The sequence below is a fragment of the Lynx canadensis genome, chromosome C1 (assembly GCF_007474595.2).
Source record: "Lynx canadensis isolate LIC74 chromosome C1, mLynCan4.pri.v2, whole genome shotgun sequence".
NCBI lineage: Eukaryota > Metazoa > Chordata > Mammalia > Carnivora > Felidae > Lynx > Lynx canadensis.
Genome location: NC_044310.1, coordinates 126,634,442 through 126,652,194, shown reverse-complemented (window position 1 = coordinate 126,652,194; position 17,753 = coordinate 126,634,442). Strand labels below are relative to the sequence as shown.

Below are 17,753 nucleotides of genomic sequence, written 5' to 3'. Positions count from 1 at the left end.
TGTTACCATTGCCTATGCAAGACAAAATCATTACTATTTTATTAGCAATATAACATAAAGAATCATCTAATCACAGGTATGCCTCACTTTATGCACACTTGGTAAATAAAATTTACATCTAAAAGAACTGTTCAAGTTGCTCACAAATTCCTCTGAACTTGTGTTTAAACAAAGGAATCTCAGGCTGCTGAGCATCAACAGTTACAGAGTGGCACTTAGTAGAGAAGTGGCACTGTGGTTTAGGTTCATCATCTAATTATTCAGACAAAAGGAAGGGAAAGGACATAGTTCTGATAGTTTCAATAGTATATAGTTTGAAGACTGTCAAGTATGAGGAAAAAAATGCAATGATCTTGAAAAGAGGGAGAAAATTGAAGACTGGGAAAGAGGAAGTAGCTTCTTTGAGAATGAAAAGTACCATTAGGTTACTGGAGGGGAGGTGGTAGGGGAGATGGGTTAAACAGGTGATGGGTAGGGGCACACAGCTGGCTCAGTAGGAAGAACACGAGATTCTTGATCTTGGCATCATGAGTTTAAGTCCCACATTAGATGTAGAGATAAATAAATAAACTTAAAAAAATAGGTAATGGGTATTAAGGAGGGCTCTGGTTGTGATGAGCACTGAGTGTTGGATGTAAGTAGCGAATCACTAAAATCTACACCTGAAACTAATATTGCACTGTATATTAACTAGCTGTAACTTAAAACCTTGGAAGAAAAAAAAAAAGTCTAAGAGAAGAGTGTTTCTAGTATTCTAACACTCAATATATCACCAACTTGGCTACACCTAAATTATTCTTTAATAAAAAGTGTTTCAATGTATCAAAAATTAAAAAAAAATTTTTCCTGTGATTTTTCTATGTTTAACGTGGAAGTCAGAGGAAAACAGGATCTATATATCATCTATAGAAATTTGTGTCAATATTGTGGGAAAGCATGTATTTTGTAAAGCAAGCAATGCCAATATAAGTGATAACCAACAACAGAATAAACAACCAGATCTCAACATAGGTGTTATTTAACACTGTCATTCTCCTTTGTTAAAGGACTGCACTGCTGCAATATTATCCCATTTCTTCCAGCACTTTCAGAGGAAAGCACAATCAATTTTGCAAGCAAAGAGAACTAGGACAATATAAATTGATGGCTTAGGCACTTCCCTGGAGGGCTCCAAAGAATATTCTATTTTTAACTCTCTTTCACTTCAACAGAGAAGAGAGCAAGAAGGAAACACAGTGCTCAGCAGAAAAGTATTGCACAGGCTTTAACAGGCTAGTTTTATTTTGTGCAGGTGACGTGAACAGTATTTGCGTTAAAGGAAAGCATTCTTAGTAATATGAATCAGACATAATGGGAAAGATAATAAAAAGAACCGAAGAACTGGTTATTCACAATAGCCCTAAATCTAAGGTCATCTCACTTAAGTTTTTCAAGACTAATAACCCCATACGGCAGAAGCACTGTGAGAGTAGATTTAGGTTTTTTTTTTTTTTTTTTTGATAAGCCATTTTGCCAACTCTAATCTGTAACTAGATATCCACAATATAATTTAGATGAACTGTTTCCAAATCATCAAAACCTCAAGTTTGTGATCTTGGTCTGTCTTACGCTTGGTTGGTGGGTCTTCAAATGAAAGCCTCTTAGGTGAATTTAGAAGAAGACACAATTGCCAGCACACCTTCACTATTCTTTTTCCTCTACCACCTTCTGCTCCACTATTTCTGTGATTAAATAAACACAAATACGAACACATAAAAAAGAATCTAATAAAAACAGCCCCATAGGTTATAGCTCATGGCTATTTAAATGACGATCCTATGAAAGAGTCTGTACAACTCAAGGAAATCTATGGGTACTTACCAGATACTTTTGGCTCCAGATTTCAGTGGCGGCAGGGTAATGGAGAAGGGAAAAGGGAAATAGGTGGATTTGTAGGTATTATACAATTGTCTGAATCTGTGTTGGTCACACAATACTAAGAAATGCTCATAGAATCAATGAAAAAACAAGGATAACCAGGGCCATCAAAAAGTAACAATATATAAAATTCCTATTATGTGAGTCAAAAGATGCCAAAAAAGAAACTAACTTTGTACCAAAGTCCCTATTTTACACAGAGAAATCCCTTGTTAATATCAGCCCTCCTGTGCTTATCCAATATGTCCATTTCTTCCTTGCCTGCTTTTTACACCAAGTTACTTTTAAATCTGTACTCTGCAATGCTGCCAATATTCTCTGCATGTTACAGACTGTTTATCCTAAAATGTTCCTTCTATGGTGTGGTTCATCAGGACCCTACCATAGTCTACTGGTAATGAAGCTTAATTGAAACCACATGGTTCTGCGTTACTTGAAAAGCTAACACTGACAATATAATGCATTGATATTCTTTGAATTTATCAACTGGCTGCAAAACTAAAATGACATTTCATTTTACAGAGTTATTCTGTTTTCCACATGCATGCGATATCACAGTTTGGAAAAAAATTGAATTATATCCCTGGTCAGCACCCATATGTAGTTTTAGATGCTTTTAGGTGTCTTAGGTCCATTAGATGGCATGCATTAATGCACACTAATATTCCTTAAAAGTTATGTAGCAGTAGAGAAAGAGATGTACTCGACTATTGCTAATGAGTTTGGCATGCTCAAGACATTAGCCTTTTAAGAAAAGCTATAAAGCAAACTGAATCTGCCATTCAAATCTGCTTTGGAAAAGAAATTAAAGCAATAGCTTTCACAAATTTTTAAAAAGTAAATTACATTAAGTCAAGGTTGTCATTTAAATTTAAATCCCTATTTCTAAGTATGATGCATGATTAAAAGGCATAATGGAAAATATAAGCAAATATTAATACCTTAATACAGCATTAAAAAAAGAAAAAAGAAAAGAGCAGTGGAAACCTGAGTAAAAAGAAGCCAGGAAGCAGCTGAAAAAGAGACCGGTTCACTGTGAGAAATGTAAACCTCTCAGACAGTGCTACGGCCCCGAATCCAACAGCTCAGGAACAAGGCCAATTATTGCAAAATATTAAACATATATGGTAAAGCTGCAAACTTTTCAAATGAGTCATAAGAATGAAAGCAGCTACACAGAAAACAGCCAGGGATCCATAAACCCAAAATCTTTGCTGTAACTACTATGTGCAGGAACAGTTTCTTTATATCAAGTTCCTTATATGCAGTATACTTTATAGTACTCAAACTGTAAACTTTAGATAAAGAGTTAAGATAATGAATCTTTATTATTACAACTGGCAAGTAACCATTTCTTTTGAAATAGTTGCTTGTGTGACTCCAGTTTTTGACAGTAAGACACTAAGCTACTACAAACCAATCCTCCAATATTTCACCTTCCTCAACTAGAAATGACTCACATAAGCTAGAAACACAGTATCATGGAATTTTAGAGTTCACAGAGGCTTCAACAGACAATACAGCAAAACTCCCTTAGTTTGCCAGTAAGTAAAATGAAACCCAGAAGCTTTAAGTGATAGACCTAATACCAGTTAAAAATGATGAGGCTAACAGGATTTTATTCCTATTTTGTTTTCTTTCATACTATACAATGCACTGTGTGAAATGCCTTATGTAGCCAGAATTTCTTCTGCTTCTGCTGCTTGGGGTTGACTTAACCTTGTTTTGAATGACCGTGACAGTTTCAGATTCATAACACAAGATATATATATATTCATTCCCCAACAATAATGATAGTACTATTTTCAATTCAAGTCTCATAATAGATGGGAGGTTTGTTGTTAAGGAGATTAACAACTATTGTGGACCTCTGGCACTCCCATGGATGGAAGACCAAAGCATTTTATCCTTGAGATATCTCCCCAACCACCTTCCTGCCCCCAAAAGGGAAAAGAGCAGAAAGTTTTACATTTTTTCTTGCCATATCCCCTGGTTTATGAATATTTAATTTAAAAATTACTTATTTATTGTGCTCCAGTGAAGAAAAACTGTTACTAATTTATTAATGTTTTCATTATTTGGTTGAATAGTTTTACCCTTTTATGTAATACAAGAAAATAATATGCTGCTTGACTAAATGTTGTTTGGCAAGAAACAAAAAGGTAAGAGATGTAATAAATTATTTCCAATTTTAATCAGAATGGGATGGTGGAATATACATAGGGAAATATAAGGAAAAGAATAAAAGAATGAAATCCAGAAAGTATAATGTGTATATAAAAAAATGTTGATTACTGAGACATAAATTGCTATAAATTTGTTAAAAAAACACAGAAAAAATTGCCTTGTTCATTTCCCAATGCATTTTACTTTTCTATTAGGACACACACAAACATACATGCACACTTTTCTGTAAGCTTTAACAAAAAATAACCATTAACTAACTACAAAAAAAATCTTTCGATTTTGAGTTTTTTAGTAGTTCAAATCCCACTAATTCCACAAAAAGGATATAATTACCAACACAATACTTGCCACTGGCACTACTGAACTTCTCTTTAAAGAGGGATTTGTTCTTGTACTTATTAGCATAACAAATTTCCTTCCCTTTCAGATAAGGATGATTTGAGGATTTCTCTTTTTTTCTTCAAACTGAATGATATTCAACTAACTTAAGGTATAAACTGAGATGATAGTACATAAAATAATTGGAAGAACAGATTCTATAACATGTTACATTATGGTAACTTTAAGAGTCAAACACAATATTTAAAAATTGTTCACAAAAACTGTTTTTCTGTGCCTGTACTATACAGATGTACTCTGTTTCCCTCCTTCTCACCTTAACTAGCATTAGGAAAAATCCACAATGAAAATATCACTGATTATAAAACACGTACTGTCTGTCACATAGATATTTTGGCCCTCAATTGTGAGGAGTGGCATATTCAGCTGTTCTCCATTTAGTGGGAATATTTTTCCTGAGATGCATTTGTAAAAGCACATTGGTCCAACCTGTGATTAAAAGTTTCAATTCTGTAGGCAGTTTGACAATGGAGAAGAATAAAAATTTAGCCATGGAAAAGAACGAAACTTGTAAATTCATATAAACATGGAGTAAAGGATCTTTGCATGCCTCATTAATAGGCTGTATGAAACGAATTAGTCACACACAAGATATTGGAATGCGGAGACTGAAGGTAAATTTCTTTTTTGTTATGACATTAGCTGTAATCTGTATTATAATTTTGGAAGAAAAGAATCAAAAGAGAAACAATATGAAAAGTTAGTCACTGTAGCCCAGGAAAACTCACAAAATAATTTCCATTAGAACAACAATGTATTTAAAACTAACGAATGAATGGTGTCACGATGAATGCTCCCATCTATAAAGAATAACTTTTGATGACTTTCAAAATTAGGGCATGTATTAGTTTATATTATTTGAAGTGGATTGTACTATAAACTTCAGGAAAACTTGAATTAAACAGAGTCATAATTAAGACAGAAGTTGGCTAAAATGACCAATGCTTGCATTCAACATCCTTCGGAAGAACATTTGTCACACATACAATACAGGGCTAGTAAAACAAAAAAGGAAAGACCTAACACTAAGTCTAAGACAACTCCTAGGAGCAAAGGATTAAAAACCTGGCAGCTCTCCCACAGGAATGATAAGTAACAATCTTATCTGGTTAAGGAAGTTGGTGAGTCACAATGATCACTGAAGAGTGCATGAATGAGGAGAAGCACAGACAATTCTCATCAGATTGCCCTGTGTAGGCGTCCTTCTCCTAAAACTGCGGCTCCCCTCAAGAGTGGCACATAATATCAAGAGCAAGAAACTGCCTAAGCAGAGGGTTATGTGGCCTCAGTGAGTCACGCTGATGTAGCCTGAGAGCCTCCAACAGTGACAACCAGCTAATACAGTCTCAAAGATGCCAAGAAACATAACACTTCTACACTAGAGTGATGAAAGGCTAAAAAGTACCTTATTACACATCTGGGGCAGAATCACAAATCTAGGTGGGAAGCACAGAAAGAAATGAATTCAGTAAAGATAGTTTTTTATACTGAAGTCACAGTTGTTTTCACAGAAAGCTTAAAGAAAATTTGAGGGGCAAAAGGAAAAGGATCTTTTCAGTTTTAATATATTTGATATTCTTAGTATTAGATTGCATTTGGTTTAAAAATATCTTTCACTATATAACCGGCATACTGAAAAACAAAACACAAAAAAGATGTTTTAGAACATCATTCCTTTTAAAGGCACAGTGAGTCCAAGACATCAAAATATTTTCACCAGGCTAGATTCTCACAGTTAGGTCACTTTGATTCTTGCTTCTAGTTAGCTGTTAGGAGGTATCTTAGCTTGCCGTGTCTGTCTTTTGTTGTTAATAGAGGTGGATTATCAGGCTGCAAAGGAGGCTTCACTACAATGGCAGTGAGTAACAGGAAGCTGCTCACCACTTTGCTTGGCATGGTACAGTCTTCACATTATGGTTTGTGGTTCTGTACACGTCAGCATATAAACCTGACGTGACCCACTCTTAATCTCACTGGTTTGCATATTCATATACCCATGTCTGAGACCCTTGATAGATGGAGTGTGGTTAACATCATAATAGTAACACTGAAATAAAGCAGAATGAAAAAAGCAATATCCATCGCTAAGAAATCACAGCCTCAGAAATATTACTCACCTGTCTGCTGTGCAGGCTGTGGCAGTGGTTGGTTTAGATGTGAATTGTAATGGACAGAAGGGATTGGGCGATACTGAGGTTGACCAGAGTGATAGTGGCCTGGAGCACAGTAACAGGCTGGCATCTAGGATAAGTGTTGAGGAAGAAAAATCAGTTTCACTTGCAAAGAAATGTTTTCTCTGAGGAACAACAGAATGTAATGAGTAATAATTCTATTACTACCCAAAAATACATTTTCTTAGCTTTACATTTATGTGAAAAAATTTTTAAAAATTTCAAGCATACAGGATACAAAACAAAAGACACCTACCAATATACCTGGCAATTACATTTAGTAGGTTTAAATTTTTTGGCCATATTTGTTTCCGATTTCTCTCTCTCTTTTATAAAACCAAACACTATTAAAATAGCTAAAGGCTTACTCTAGCATTCTTTTGTCCTATATTCAACAGAAAAACCATTATCCCATAGTTGGTGTGTATCTTTGTTATAAATGTTTTGGAACCTCTACTATATATGTATATCTGTTATCCATACAGAAAATTGTTGAGGATCTAAAAAATTTACATTATAGTACTGTACTATATACAACTCCATGCAAATTATTTTGCAATTAACATTCTTTTTTGAGACTTCTCTTGGTTGAAACATATATACTGCTAGCTCATCCAATTTGATATATGAACTGCAATCATTGTATAGTCAGTTTATCTATTCCCACACTAATACACAGTTGCGCTGGTTCCATTTTTTAATTTTTCTCATATTTCTAATGTAAATTAAAATGCAAATACAAATCCCATTTGTCAATTATACCTTAATAAAGCTGGGGGTAAAAACAGTAAGACTAGCTTGATTATATTTACTTCTGGTGCTATTTAAAATTTTTTTTTTAATCTTTATTTATTTTTGGGAGAGAGAGAAAGAGAGAGAGCATGTGCATGCAGACAGGGAAGGGGCAGAGAGAGAGAGGGAGACACAGAATCCAAAGCAGGCTCCAGGCTCTGAGCTGTCAGCACAGAGCCTGATGGGCGGCTTGAACCCATGAACCATAAGATCACGACCTGAGCCAAAGGTGGACACTTAACCAACTGAGCCAACTAGGTGCACCTCCTTCTGGAGCTATTTATACTAGTTGTGCATTTCTCTTAATCTGACCTAGTTTGGAATAAGGAATAAACAATTAATTCAGTGATGTAGAAATATGTGGTAAATTAACTTTAGTAGCTTCATAAGCTCTTTCAGGTTCTGCTCTTCCAATTGGATTACTTCTCAAAGAGACACCTGTAGACATCTTAAAGAATGCTCATTTCATCTGGAAACCAGCTGGAGTACATAATTTCTATATCAGTTATAAGCCAAGAATCTCCTAAATTTACTGTAACATTCTTCTGATTCTGAAACATTAGATACAATACACATGTGGTCCCTTAACTGTTCCTGGAGGTATCAGCAAACAATAGGTTTTCCTGATTTCAGATCTTAATCCATTATTATACTTTTCAGTATATGTATGTATATAAATAACAGTATATTCTTTTCTCCCCCGTAATTAAAAAGGATATCATTGGGGTGCCTGGGTGACTCAGTTGGTTAAGCACCTGACTCTTGATTTCAGCTCAGGTCACGATCTCGTGGTTTTGTGAGTGTGAGCCCGTGTCAGGCTCTGTACTAAAAGAGTGGATCCTGCTTGGGATTCTCCCTCTCTTTCTGCCCCTACCCTGCTTGTATGAGTGAACGTGCAGGCATACGCGCACGCTCTCTCTCTCAAAATAAGTATATAAACTTAAAAAAAAGACATTGTTTAAGGCAAAAGAAAAAAAAGGACAAAGGAAAAATCAAATGTAATACTAAAAGAATTCAAATAATACAAAAGGCAGGAAAGGAAGGATATAGGAATAAAACAGAGATAAAACAAATGGAAAACAAATAGCATTGTGGTATCCCTGCATTTAGCCATGTCAATAGACATACTAAAGATAAAAGGACCAGACACTCCAATGAGACTGGATAGGACAGAAAAGATGAACTATACACTATATGCAAAAGATAGACTTTAAATACTGAGCATTCAAGGGTGCCTAGGTGGCTCAGTCAGTTGAGCGTCCCATTTCGGCTCAGGTCATGATCTCACAGTTCATGAATTCGAGCCCCAGATTGGGCTCTGGGCTGACAGCTCAGAGCCTGGAGCCTGCTTTGGATTCTGTGTCTCCATCTCTCTCTGTTCCTCCCCTGCTTGTGCTCAGTCTCTCTGCCTCTCAAAAATAAACATTAAAAAAATTAAAAAAAAAAATCGAGCGTGCAAATAACATAAAAAAAGATACCATTTAAATGCTCATCAACAGAATGCTGAAGTCACTAGATTTGTCAGATAAAATAGGTTTTAAGAGAGAAAAACATTTCATTGCTTACTATAGGTTCCAACACTATACAAAACTGGCAGAATTTAAGGGAGACATAGACCAATCCACTATCACTTAATTAAAAAAAAATTTTTTTTTAATGTTCATTTGTTTTTGAGAGACAGAGACACAGACAGAGTGTGAGTGGGGGAGGTCAGAGAGAGAGAGACACACAGAATCTGAAGCAGGCTCCAGGCTCTGAGCTGTCAGCACAGAGCCCCATGCAGGGCGCCAAAGTCAGACACTTAACTGACTGAGCCGCCCAGGTACCCCAACCACTATCACTTATTGACAGAACTGGACAAAAGATCTAAAAGAATCTAACCAACAACACTGACTCAACTGATACTTAGAGAATAATAAATGCAAAAAAAAAAAAAAAAAGTAAAAAAATGAAGAGATTAAGACAAGCTAAATTAATGGAAAGATACCCCATGTTCATTAAGATTGGAAGATTTAGTATTAAGCTACAATAATATCCAAAGCAATCCACAGATTCAATGCAATCTCTATCAAAATTCCAATGGTGTCTTTTGCAGAAGTGAAAAAGCCAAACATCATATTTATATGGAACCATAAGCCACATAGCTCAGTAGCCAAAGCAATCTTAAAAAAGGACAAAGTTGGGGTGCCTTGGTGGCTCAGTTGGTTAAATGTCCAACTCTCGGTTTTGGCTCAGGTCATGATCTAGCGGTTTGTGAATTCAGGCCCTGCATCCGGCTTCGCGTTGACAGCAGGAAGCCTGCTTGGGGTTCTTTCTCTCCCTCTCTGCCCCTCCCCCGCTTGCTCTGTCTCTTAAAAAAAAAAAAAAAGAAAGAAAGAAGAAGAAAGTTGGAGGACTCACATTTCCTGATTTTAAAACTTACCACAAAGGTATAGTAATAAAATAGTGCAGTACTGGCATAAAGGTAGAAACACAGAATAGCAAAAGAGTTTATTTGATACCAATAAACCAGAGTATCAACACCATTCAATGGGAAAAGAATAGGGTCTTCAATAAATGATACCAGAACAAATAAATACAAACAAAAGAATGACGTTGGGACTCTTACACCTCATTATCATACGCAAAAATTAACTCTAATGGATAAAAGATCTACCTATTGGAGCTAAAGACCATAAAACTTTTTTTTTTTTTAATGTTTATTTTTGAGAGACAGAGAGAGAGAGAGAGTGTGTGTGTGAGCAGGGGAGAGGGAGAGATGGGGACAGAGGATCCAAGGCAGGCTCTGACAGTGACAGCAGAAAGCCTGACACAGGACTCAAACTCACAAAGTGTGAGATCATGGCCTGAGCTGAACTCGAAACTAAACCCACTGAGCCACTCAGGTGCCCGAGACCATGAAACTCTTAAAAGAAAACAGGGATAAAATCTTCATGACCTTGGATTTGGCAATGGATTCTTAGATATGATACTAAAAGTATCAGCAGTAAAATGAAAAAAAAAAAAAAAAAAAAGGATAAAGTGGATTTCATCAAAATTAAAGTTTTGATGACTAATTAAGGACGTTATCAAAAAGTCAAAGGGCAACTAAAGAATGGTGAAAATCTTTGCAAATCACACACCTGATAAGGGTCTAGTATACAGACTATATAAGGAACTCTCACAACTCAACAAAAAGACAATCTCCTGAAAAAAATGGCAAAGGACTTACAACAGACATTTCTCCAAAGGAGACAGATAATGGCCAACAAGCATATGAACAAATGATTAACCAATCATTAGGGAAATACAAGTCAAAACCACAATGAGATACCTATTTCACACCCAAAGGATGGCTAGGATAATAATAATTTTTAAAAAGGTAAATAATAAGTGTTACTGCCAAAATGTGGAAAAACTGGAACCTCAATACACTGCAGATAGGAATATAAAATGACACCATAGAAAGCCTGGTGATTCCTCAAAAAATTAAACACAGAATTACCATATAATTCAGCAATTTTATTCCTAGGTATATACCCAAATAAATGAGAACAGATACTTGAACAAATACATGTACCTCCATGTTCATAACAGCACTATTCACAATGTGCAAAGGGTAGAAACATCCCAAACCCACTAATGGTTGAAAAATGAACAAACGGTGGTATATACAAACAATGGCATATTATCCAGACCTAAGAAGGAATGAGGTACTGATACATGCTACAACATGGATTAACCCTCAAACACTGTGTTAAGTTAAAAAAGCCAGACACAAAAGGTAACAATATGGCATGATTCCATTAATATGAATAGGTAAATCCTTAGAGACAGAATGCAGATTGGTGGTTCCAAGGGCTGGGGGATAGGGCAAATGGGTAATAACTGCTTAATGAATACAGAGTTTTCTTTTGGGGTGATGAAAATAAAAATGTTTTGGAACTAGAGAGGTGATAGTTGCAAAACACTGTATATGCACTAAATGTCAGTGAAGTGTTCACTTTAAAATAGTTAATTTTATATTATATGAACTTTACCTCAAAACAAACCAAAAAAATCATAAACACTAAAATGAAAGAATACAAATGCTTTCAAGTGCACATGCATCTTGCCCCCAAAAGACTACATACTGGGAAATAAAAAAAGACTCAAGAGATTCCAAAACAAATCTTAGACTAGGTTCTCTGACCACATGAAATTAAAACAGAAATCAAAACAGTAAGGTATTTAGAAAGCCCCAAATATTTGGACATTAAATAACACACTTCTAGACAAATCATGGGTCAAAAAAGTCACATACAAAAAAGAGAGAGAGATTTTGAATGAAATAACAAAAACACAACATATCCAGTTTTATGAATTGCAGCTAAAATGGTGCTTTAGAGGGAAATTTATAACATTAAAAACTTAGAAAGGAAGAACAATCAAAAATCAGTGATCTATGCTTCCACCTTAAAAAGCTAGAAACAAAAGAGCAAATAAATGCAAAATAAGTGGAAGGAAGAAAATAATGGTAAAGGCAGAAGTAGCTCAAACAGAAAATGGATAATAAAATTAATGAAACCCTAAATTGGTTTTTTTATTTTTTTAATTGTTTAAGGAAGGTGGGGAGGGAGGGAGAGGGAGAGGGAGAGAGGAAGAGGAGGAGGGGGAGAGGGGGAGGGGGAGAGAGAGAAAGAGAAAGAGAAAGAGAGAGAGAGAGAGAGAGAGAGAGAGAGAGAGAGAGAGAATATGAATATGCATGCCTGAGCTGGAAAGAGATCATGACCTGAACTGAAATCAAGAGAACGCTTAACTGACTGAGCCACCCAGGTGCCCTGAAACTCTAAATTGGTTTTCTAAAAACATCGATGGAATTGATAAATCTCTTAAGTAAATAAGACACAAAGAAGAGAGAAGAATGAAATTACCAACATTAAGAATTACATAGGTGATACCATTAAAGATCTTCAAGATACTAAAATTATAAGGTGGATATTATGAGCAACTGTTTGCCAATAAATTTCACAATATAATTAAATTATACAAACTATGAAATCTGATCCAAAAAGAAATAGAAAATTGGATTAGCTCTGTATCTACTAAAAAACTGAATTTGTAATTTTAGAATCTTCTCCACAAAATAACTCCAGATCCAGATGGATGCATCAGTGAATTCTAGCAAACATTTAAGAAGAGAAGAGTTCTACACAAAGTGCTTTAGGAAATTGAGGAGGCAATAATATCTAATTCATTTTGAGGCCAGTATCAGTGCCACCCTGATACTACAACCTGAAAAAGACATTATAAGCAAACCATAGACCCATATCCATTATGAACATTCATGCAAAAATCCATAAGAAAAGTCGAATGAATCCAGTGATATATAAAGATGTTATATCATGACCAAGTGGGAGTATGTTCCTGAAATAAAAGGCTAACTTAACATTCAGAAGTCAGTCAGAATAATTCACTGTATTAAGAGAGTGAAGTGGAGAAAAAAACCCACATGATCATTTCAACAAAGAAAAAGACATTTTATAAGACTTAACACTCAATTCATGGTAAAAACTCTCAACAAACTAAGAGAATTTCCTCAACCTCATAGAGGGCAAAAACCCCACAGATAATATCACAGTTAATGATGAAAGACAGAATGCTTTCCCCTAAGACTGGGGACAAGGAAGAATATATACTTTCAAAACCTAGCCTTAAGTTAATAAATGAATTCTAGGGAATTTACTTGCCCCTGTTATGTTGTGTGTATATTCAACATCAGAGCTCATAGACAATACAATAAGGCAAGAAAGAGGAATAAAAGGCATATATATTGGAAAGGATAATATATGTAGAAATGGTCTTCAATATAGAAAATCCTAAGCAGTCTGTAAAAAAGTACTAGAATAATTAAATTTAGAAAGTCCACAGGATTTAAGGTAAATGCACAAAAATCAACTTTATTTCTACATACTATCAAATGATGAACAGAAAATGAAATTTTAAAATAATCTCCTTTAAAATATCATTAAAAAACATTACATACTTAGAGATATATTTAATAAAATATATGCAGTACTTGTATAATTAAAACTACAAAATAGTGTTGGGAAAAATTAAGGAATATTCATGTAAATGTAGACAGATAACATGTTCCTGCATTGAAAGCTTTGATAGTATTATGATGTTAATTCTCCCTAAACCGACCTGAACACATCAGTTTATTTTTATGGTGTACCTACCTTATTGTGTTTCTTGTAAGCTAATTAAAACAAATCTATCAGTCAAAAGGAAACTCAGAAGAGACATACTTTATCCAACTGAAGTATCTACTAGTTATGTGGCTGAGAAGGGAAGATGATGGCCAGCTTTGTTTATATACACATTCTCACAGATTCTCTCCATGTGAAATAAAAAGTAAGCTCTCTAAGGTTAAAAGGTGAGAAAGCGACGTACCTGTGGTGAGGGTTGCTGAATATATCCCTGCTGCTGAAGCACAGGCTGGCTGACAGGATGGCCAGAGGCAGCATAGCCAGCAGAAGGGACTGGCTGCCCAGGTGGCAGAGGAGGGGGAGGAGGTGGTGGTGGCGGTGGTGGTGGAGGGGCTGCCGTCATGATATAACCAGACTGCTGTGGGGACTGAAGAACAACAGTGGACTGGAACATGGTGGCATGAGGGTCAGAACCATCTGCAGATGGCTGGCGGGCAAGACTCATGTGGCTAAACTGAGACCCAAGGTTGTCCTGCTAAAAAAAAAAAGGGAAAGGTCAGAAATCAGTAAGCCTTCCATACACATGTAAACCAAACTTCTAAAAAAAAAAAAAAACAACAAAAACTTCATGTATTTGAAGATGAACTGCAGTAGTATGGGTATCATGTATCTATAACAGATTTGATTTAATAGAACAGCTTCAATACAATTAGAACTCTAAGGCAGGAAAGTAGGAGTATTATAATGCTGTCATTAATAAATTACTTTTAAAGTAGATCTAATGGATTGCAAAGCATGCAGAAGAGTAGGGAGTAAAAACATTTCACACAAAAAAATGAAAAGACACTTATTTAAATGATGATTAAAGACACATAAGGATGTGTGAAGTGAAAACTGGACATACTTATATTATATAATTAACATCTTCTCAAAGGACTTCAAGGACCGGGTAACTAACAAGGCACAGTACTAATTATTCTACCCCTTTTCCTAAAAGGCAAGATTCTGGTTCTAGGCACTTCTGTTTATCTTATCACACCTGTTGAATATACTAGCACAAATGAAAAAAAAAATGCATAAAATCCACCCCAGTCTTCTAATCTCTCAAAAATAATTTGGCCATAAATTCTATTCTTCTCTAGGGTTTTTCAGTCTCTTCCTAAAGTCAGATGTTGACAAATGTAATCGAGATGAGTTTCCTATTGCTTTTGCTACTTGGTGAGCAGGCAATCATGTCCAGCCAAGAGAGGTTTATAATGTACATGCCATCTGACAAATGTTTTCTCTCACTCAACAGCCTAAGGACCAGTTCTGACTAGTCTAGATAATATCATTGAAATGACAAAAAATGGGGTTAAAATGGCATCCCCTTGCTCCCAAAGAGCCAGAGATTGGCAACAATATATACCACATTTTGTTAAGAGGAGAATTTTGGAAAAAGTTACTTAAAAAAAATTGTGGCAACTGAGTTGTCAGATCAAAGTCGACACATCTGCAATTTCTAGTCTGCTGGTTTTTGCAAAGTACATTACAGCTATGGAAAAGACAGGGAACTGAAAAGGGGTACCTGATTTAATGACTGGAAATACATGGTTTTATGCTTGCTCTGACACACTCTAGCATGATTAGCCTAATTCAATGAATACTTTCAAAAGGGAAAAATGTACTAAAATATACCTATTAGTTGTAATTACACAGTAATCTGGCCAAATATTTTAACTATACACCACCATCAGAGTCGTCTTGAAAAAAAGTCATTTTCTTATTCCAACAATCTGCCATTTTTCAAAACATTTTTGAGGCTTTTATGTTATGTTCATTGACACTTTTGATCTTCTCAATGTTGGCAAAATTTTATTTTTTCAGATTGGAAGTGATTTTTGAAAATCATTCACAGCCAATGCTGGTAAATAAGGTTGCCCCCAACTCAACGCAAAAACACTCTCAATACAAGAAAAAGTTTCTACAAAATGTCAAGTGATTTTAAGACATAGCTTGTAATTTAATCTAAAAAGTAGTGTCAAAATATGATGCCATATATTAAAAAAAATAACAGCACCACTGGGAAAAATCTATTAGGCTGTTTAGGGAGACTCATTTTAAGGGAAGGGAAGTAACATTTATTGAATACTCATTTCATGTTAGGCCCTAGGCAGGAATTCCATTCCAACTTTTACATTGTTGTCTCATATAACTTAGTAACTATAGAAGGTCACAGAGAGAACACATGGCCCTGGTGCTTGTAAACTCTGAGAGGTAGAACTTAGGGCATACTTTGGATAGAAGAAAGTACCATTCATTACAGTCACAGATTAAATATCTAGAGATCTTCTTGGGAATATACTTAGAAGAATGTCTTATGTAATCATAAGCTCCAATTCACCCTAATAACTGGGATAAGTCTACGGGACCTATGTACTGGGGAAAGAACAGAAAGCCTTAAACCCAGATGAAGGCTGCCACTCCAAGATTGCACAGATCGCACTGATCTCAAGGAGAAAAGTAGCTAAACCATCTTAGGACTAGAATTGTCAACTTGAAAATCATTTCATTGTGGAAAAGCAGGAAAAAATTGGGATTTATATAATCACTGTAATAAGTCAATATAACAAATATTCTACAGTAGACAGTAAATTATTTCTAATACAAGTTAGAAACACTTTTTCAGTATATGTGTCTAGGACTTTAAATAGTCACAAAAGATCATATCACATTAATCACATTCATAAGCATCCATCACACATCCACCCACAGAAACAATGCAGGAGGTGAATAGAGATATAGTACCACGGAGTATTGCTGGGTGGGTGAGACTGGCAGGAGCGGGGATGGGTAAGGGGCTGTAGAGTACTGAACAGGCTGTGAAGAGGACTGCAGAGGACGAACAGGCTAAGGAATAACAGGTTGGCAAACAATGTTAATGTCAGAATAAAATGTTACAAGAATTGCATAAAATGGAAAGTTACACTTTTTTGGCAACAGCTTAAACTATATTTATAAAGTGATCTTAAACAACGATAATAGGAAACAACAAAAACAATGCTAAATGAAGAAACTCTACACAGTAAAAATTTAAAAAACATACCTATGTTTTAATGTATAATTTTTTTCATACAAATATTTATTAGATTCATAGAAACAGGTAATTTAGACATTTCAAATCCTATTATCTAACCCAAACCCCTAGGTTAAGTCAGTAAAAACAAAACCACTCATTCTTACTTCCTGGTTTGATGGAGGGGCTGTTCTATTTAGCATTATAAAACTAAATAAAAGAAAAACTTCATTCATTATCAGACAATGAAAACAACATAGTATCTATGCCAATTACTATCTGATAAGGCATGATTAAATACTCTTTTGGGACCATAGGGCCTGAATTCTAACAATTTTCACTTTAAAAAATTTATTTACTTTTTTAATTTTAGCAGTTTTTAAAGTACAATATGTTGTGGGTGCCACTAAGAGTAACAGCCTAAAGAACAGCACACACATACATACAGGCACATGTACACACATAAACTTATCTCTTTTACACAAGGAAGATAAACACATTTGTCTTGAAACTACAAATTTTGGTTGAGAGAGTAGATGCCATGTGGAGCTGAAAAACTAGTGACCTGAAATTTTTTCACTAATGATATACTTCTGCATTTCAGAAAAAAAAAGGATAAGTTTTATGTTTTCCAGGGACACTCAAAAACAGACATTATAGAAAATGAACAATGTTTTAATCATTTTAAACCTTAAGGAGTACAGCTGGCCATCCGTAGGCTAACAGTGGCATCTGACTTAGTTTCCCAGTCTTATATTTATATTAGATAGTTTATTACAAAAGGGTAATACACATACTGGCTTAAAGACTCTCATAATTCATGTTATATAGGTGACAGTCAGACTAAGATAAGTGACCTGTAGACAGCCATGTAAGCAAGCAGTGGAGGAACCCAGGTCATTTTATCTAACGAAAACTCTCACTTTTGCTTAAAATGTATACACATGAATCTCTGTCTGGACAGTATTTCCTAAAAGAATACTTTGAAAATGCAAAATAAGCGAACTGAATAAGCTTCCCAAGGAAATAATCTAAATAAGGGGAAAGTCTTATGACAACTCA

The 17,753-nt window shown here is 35.2% G+C and overlaps 1 protein-coding gene across 10 annotated transcripts in view; it reads right to left on the bottom strand.

Moving 5' to 3' along the window:
- Positions 1 to 17,753, bottom strand: part of R3HDM1 (R3H domain containing 1) — a 210,220-nt gene that overhangs the window by 66,133 nt on the left and 126,334 nt on the right. For 6 of the 10 annotated variants that reach the window (XM_032594395.1, XM_032594394.1, XM_032594399.1 and 3 more), the window contains 3 exons: positions 16,424 to 16,525; positions 13,881 to 14,171; positions 6,621 to 6,744 (listed from right to left, as the gene is read on the bottom strand). In XM_032594395.1, the coding sequence (XP_032450286.1) occupies positions 6,621 to 6,744; positions 13,881 to 14,171; positions 16,424 to 16,525 (517 nt within the window). The remainder of the gene's footprint in view (positions 1 to 6,620; positions 6,745 to 13,880; positions 14,172 to 16,423; positions 16,526 to 17,753) is intronic. The other 4 variants (XM_032594401.1, XM_032594396.1, XM_032594400.1 and 1 more) reach the window with 2 other exon arrangements.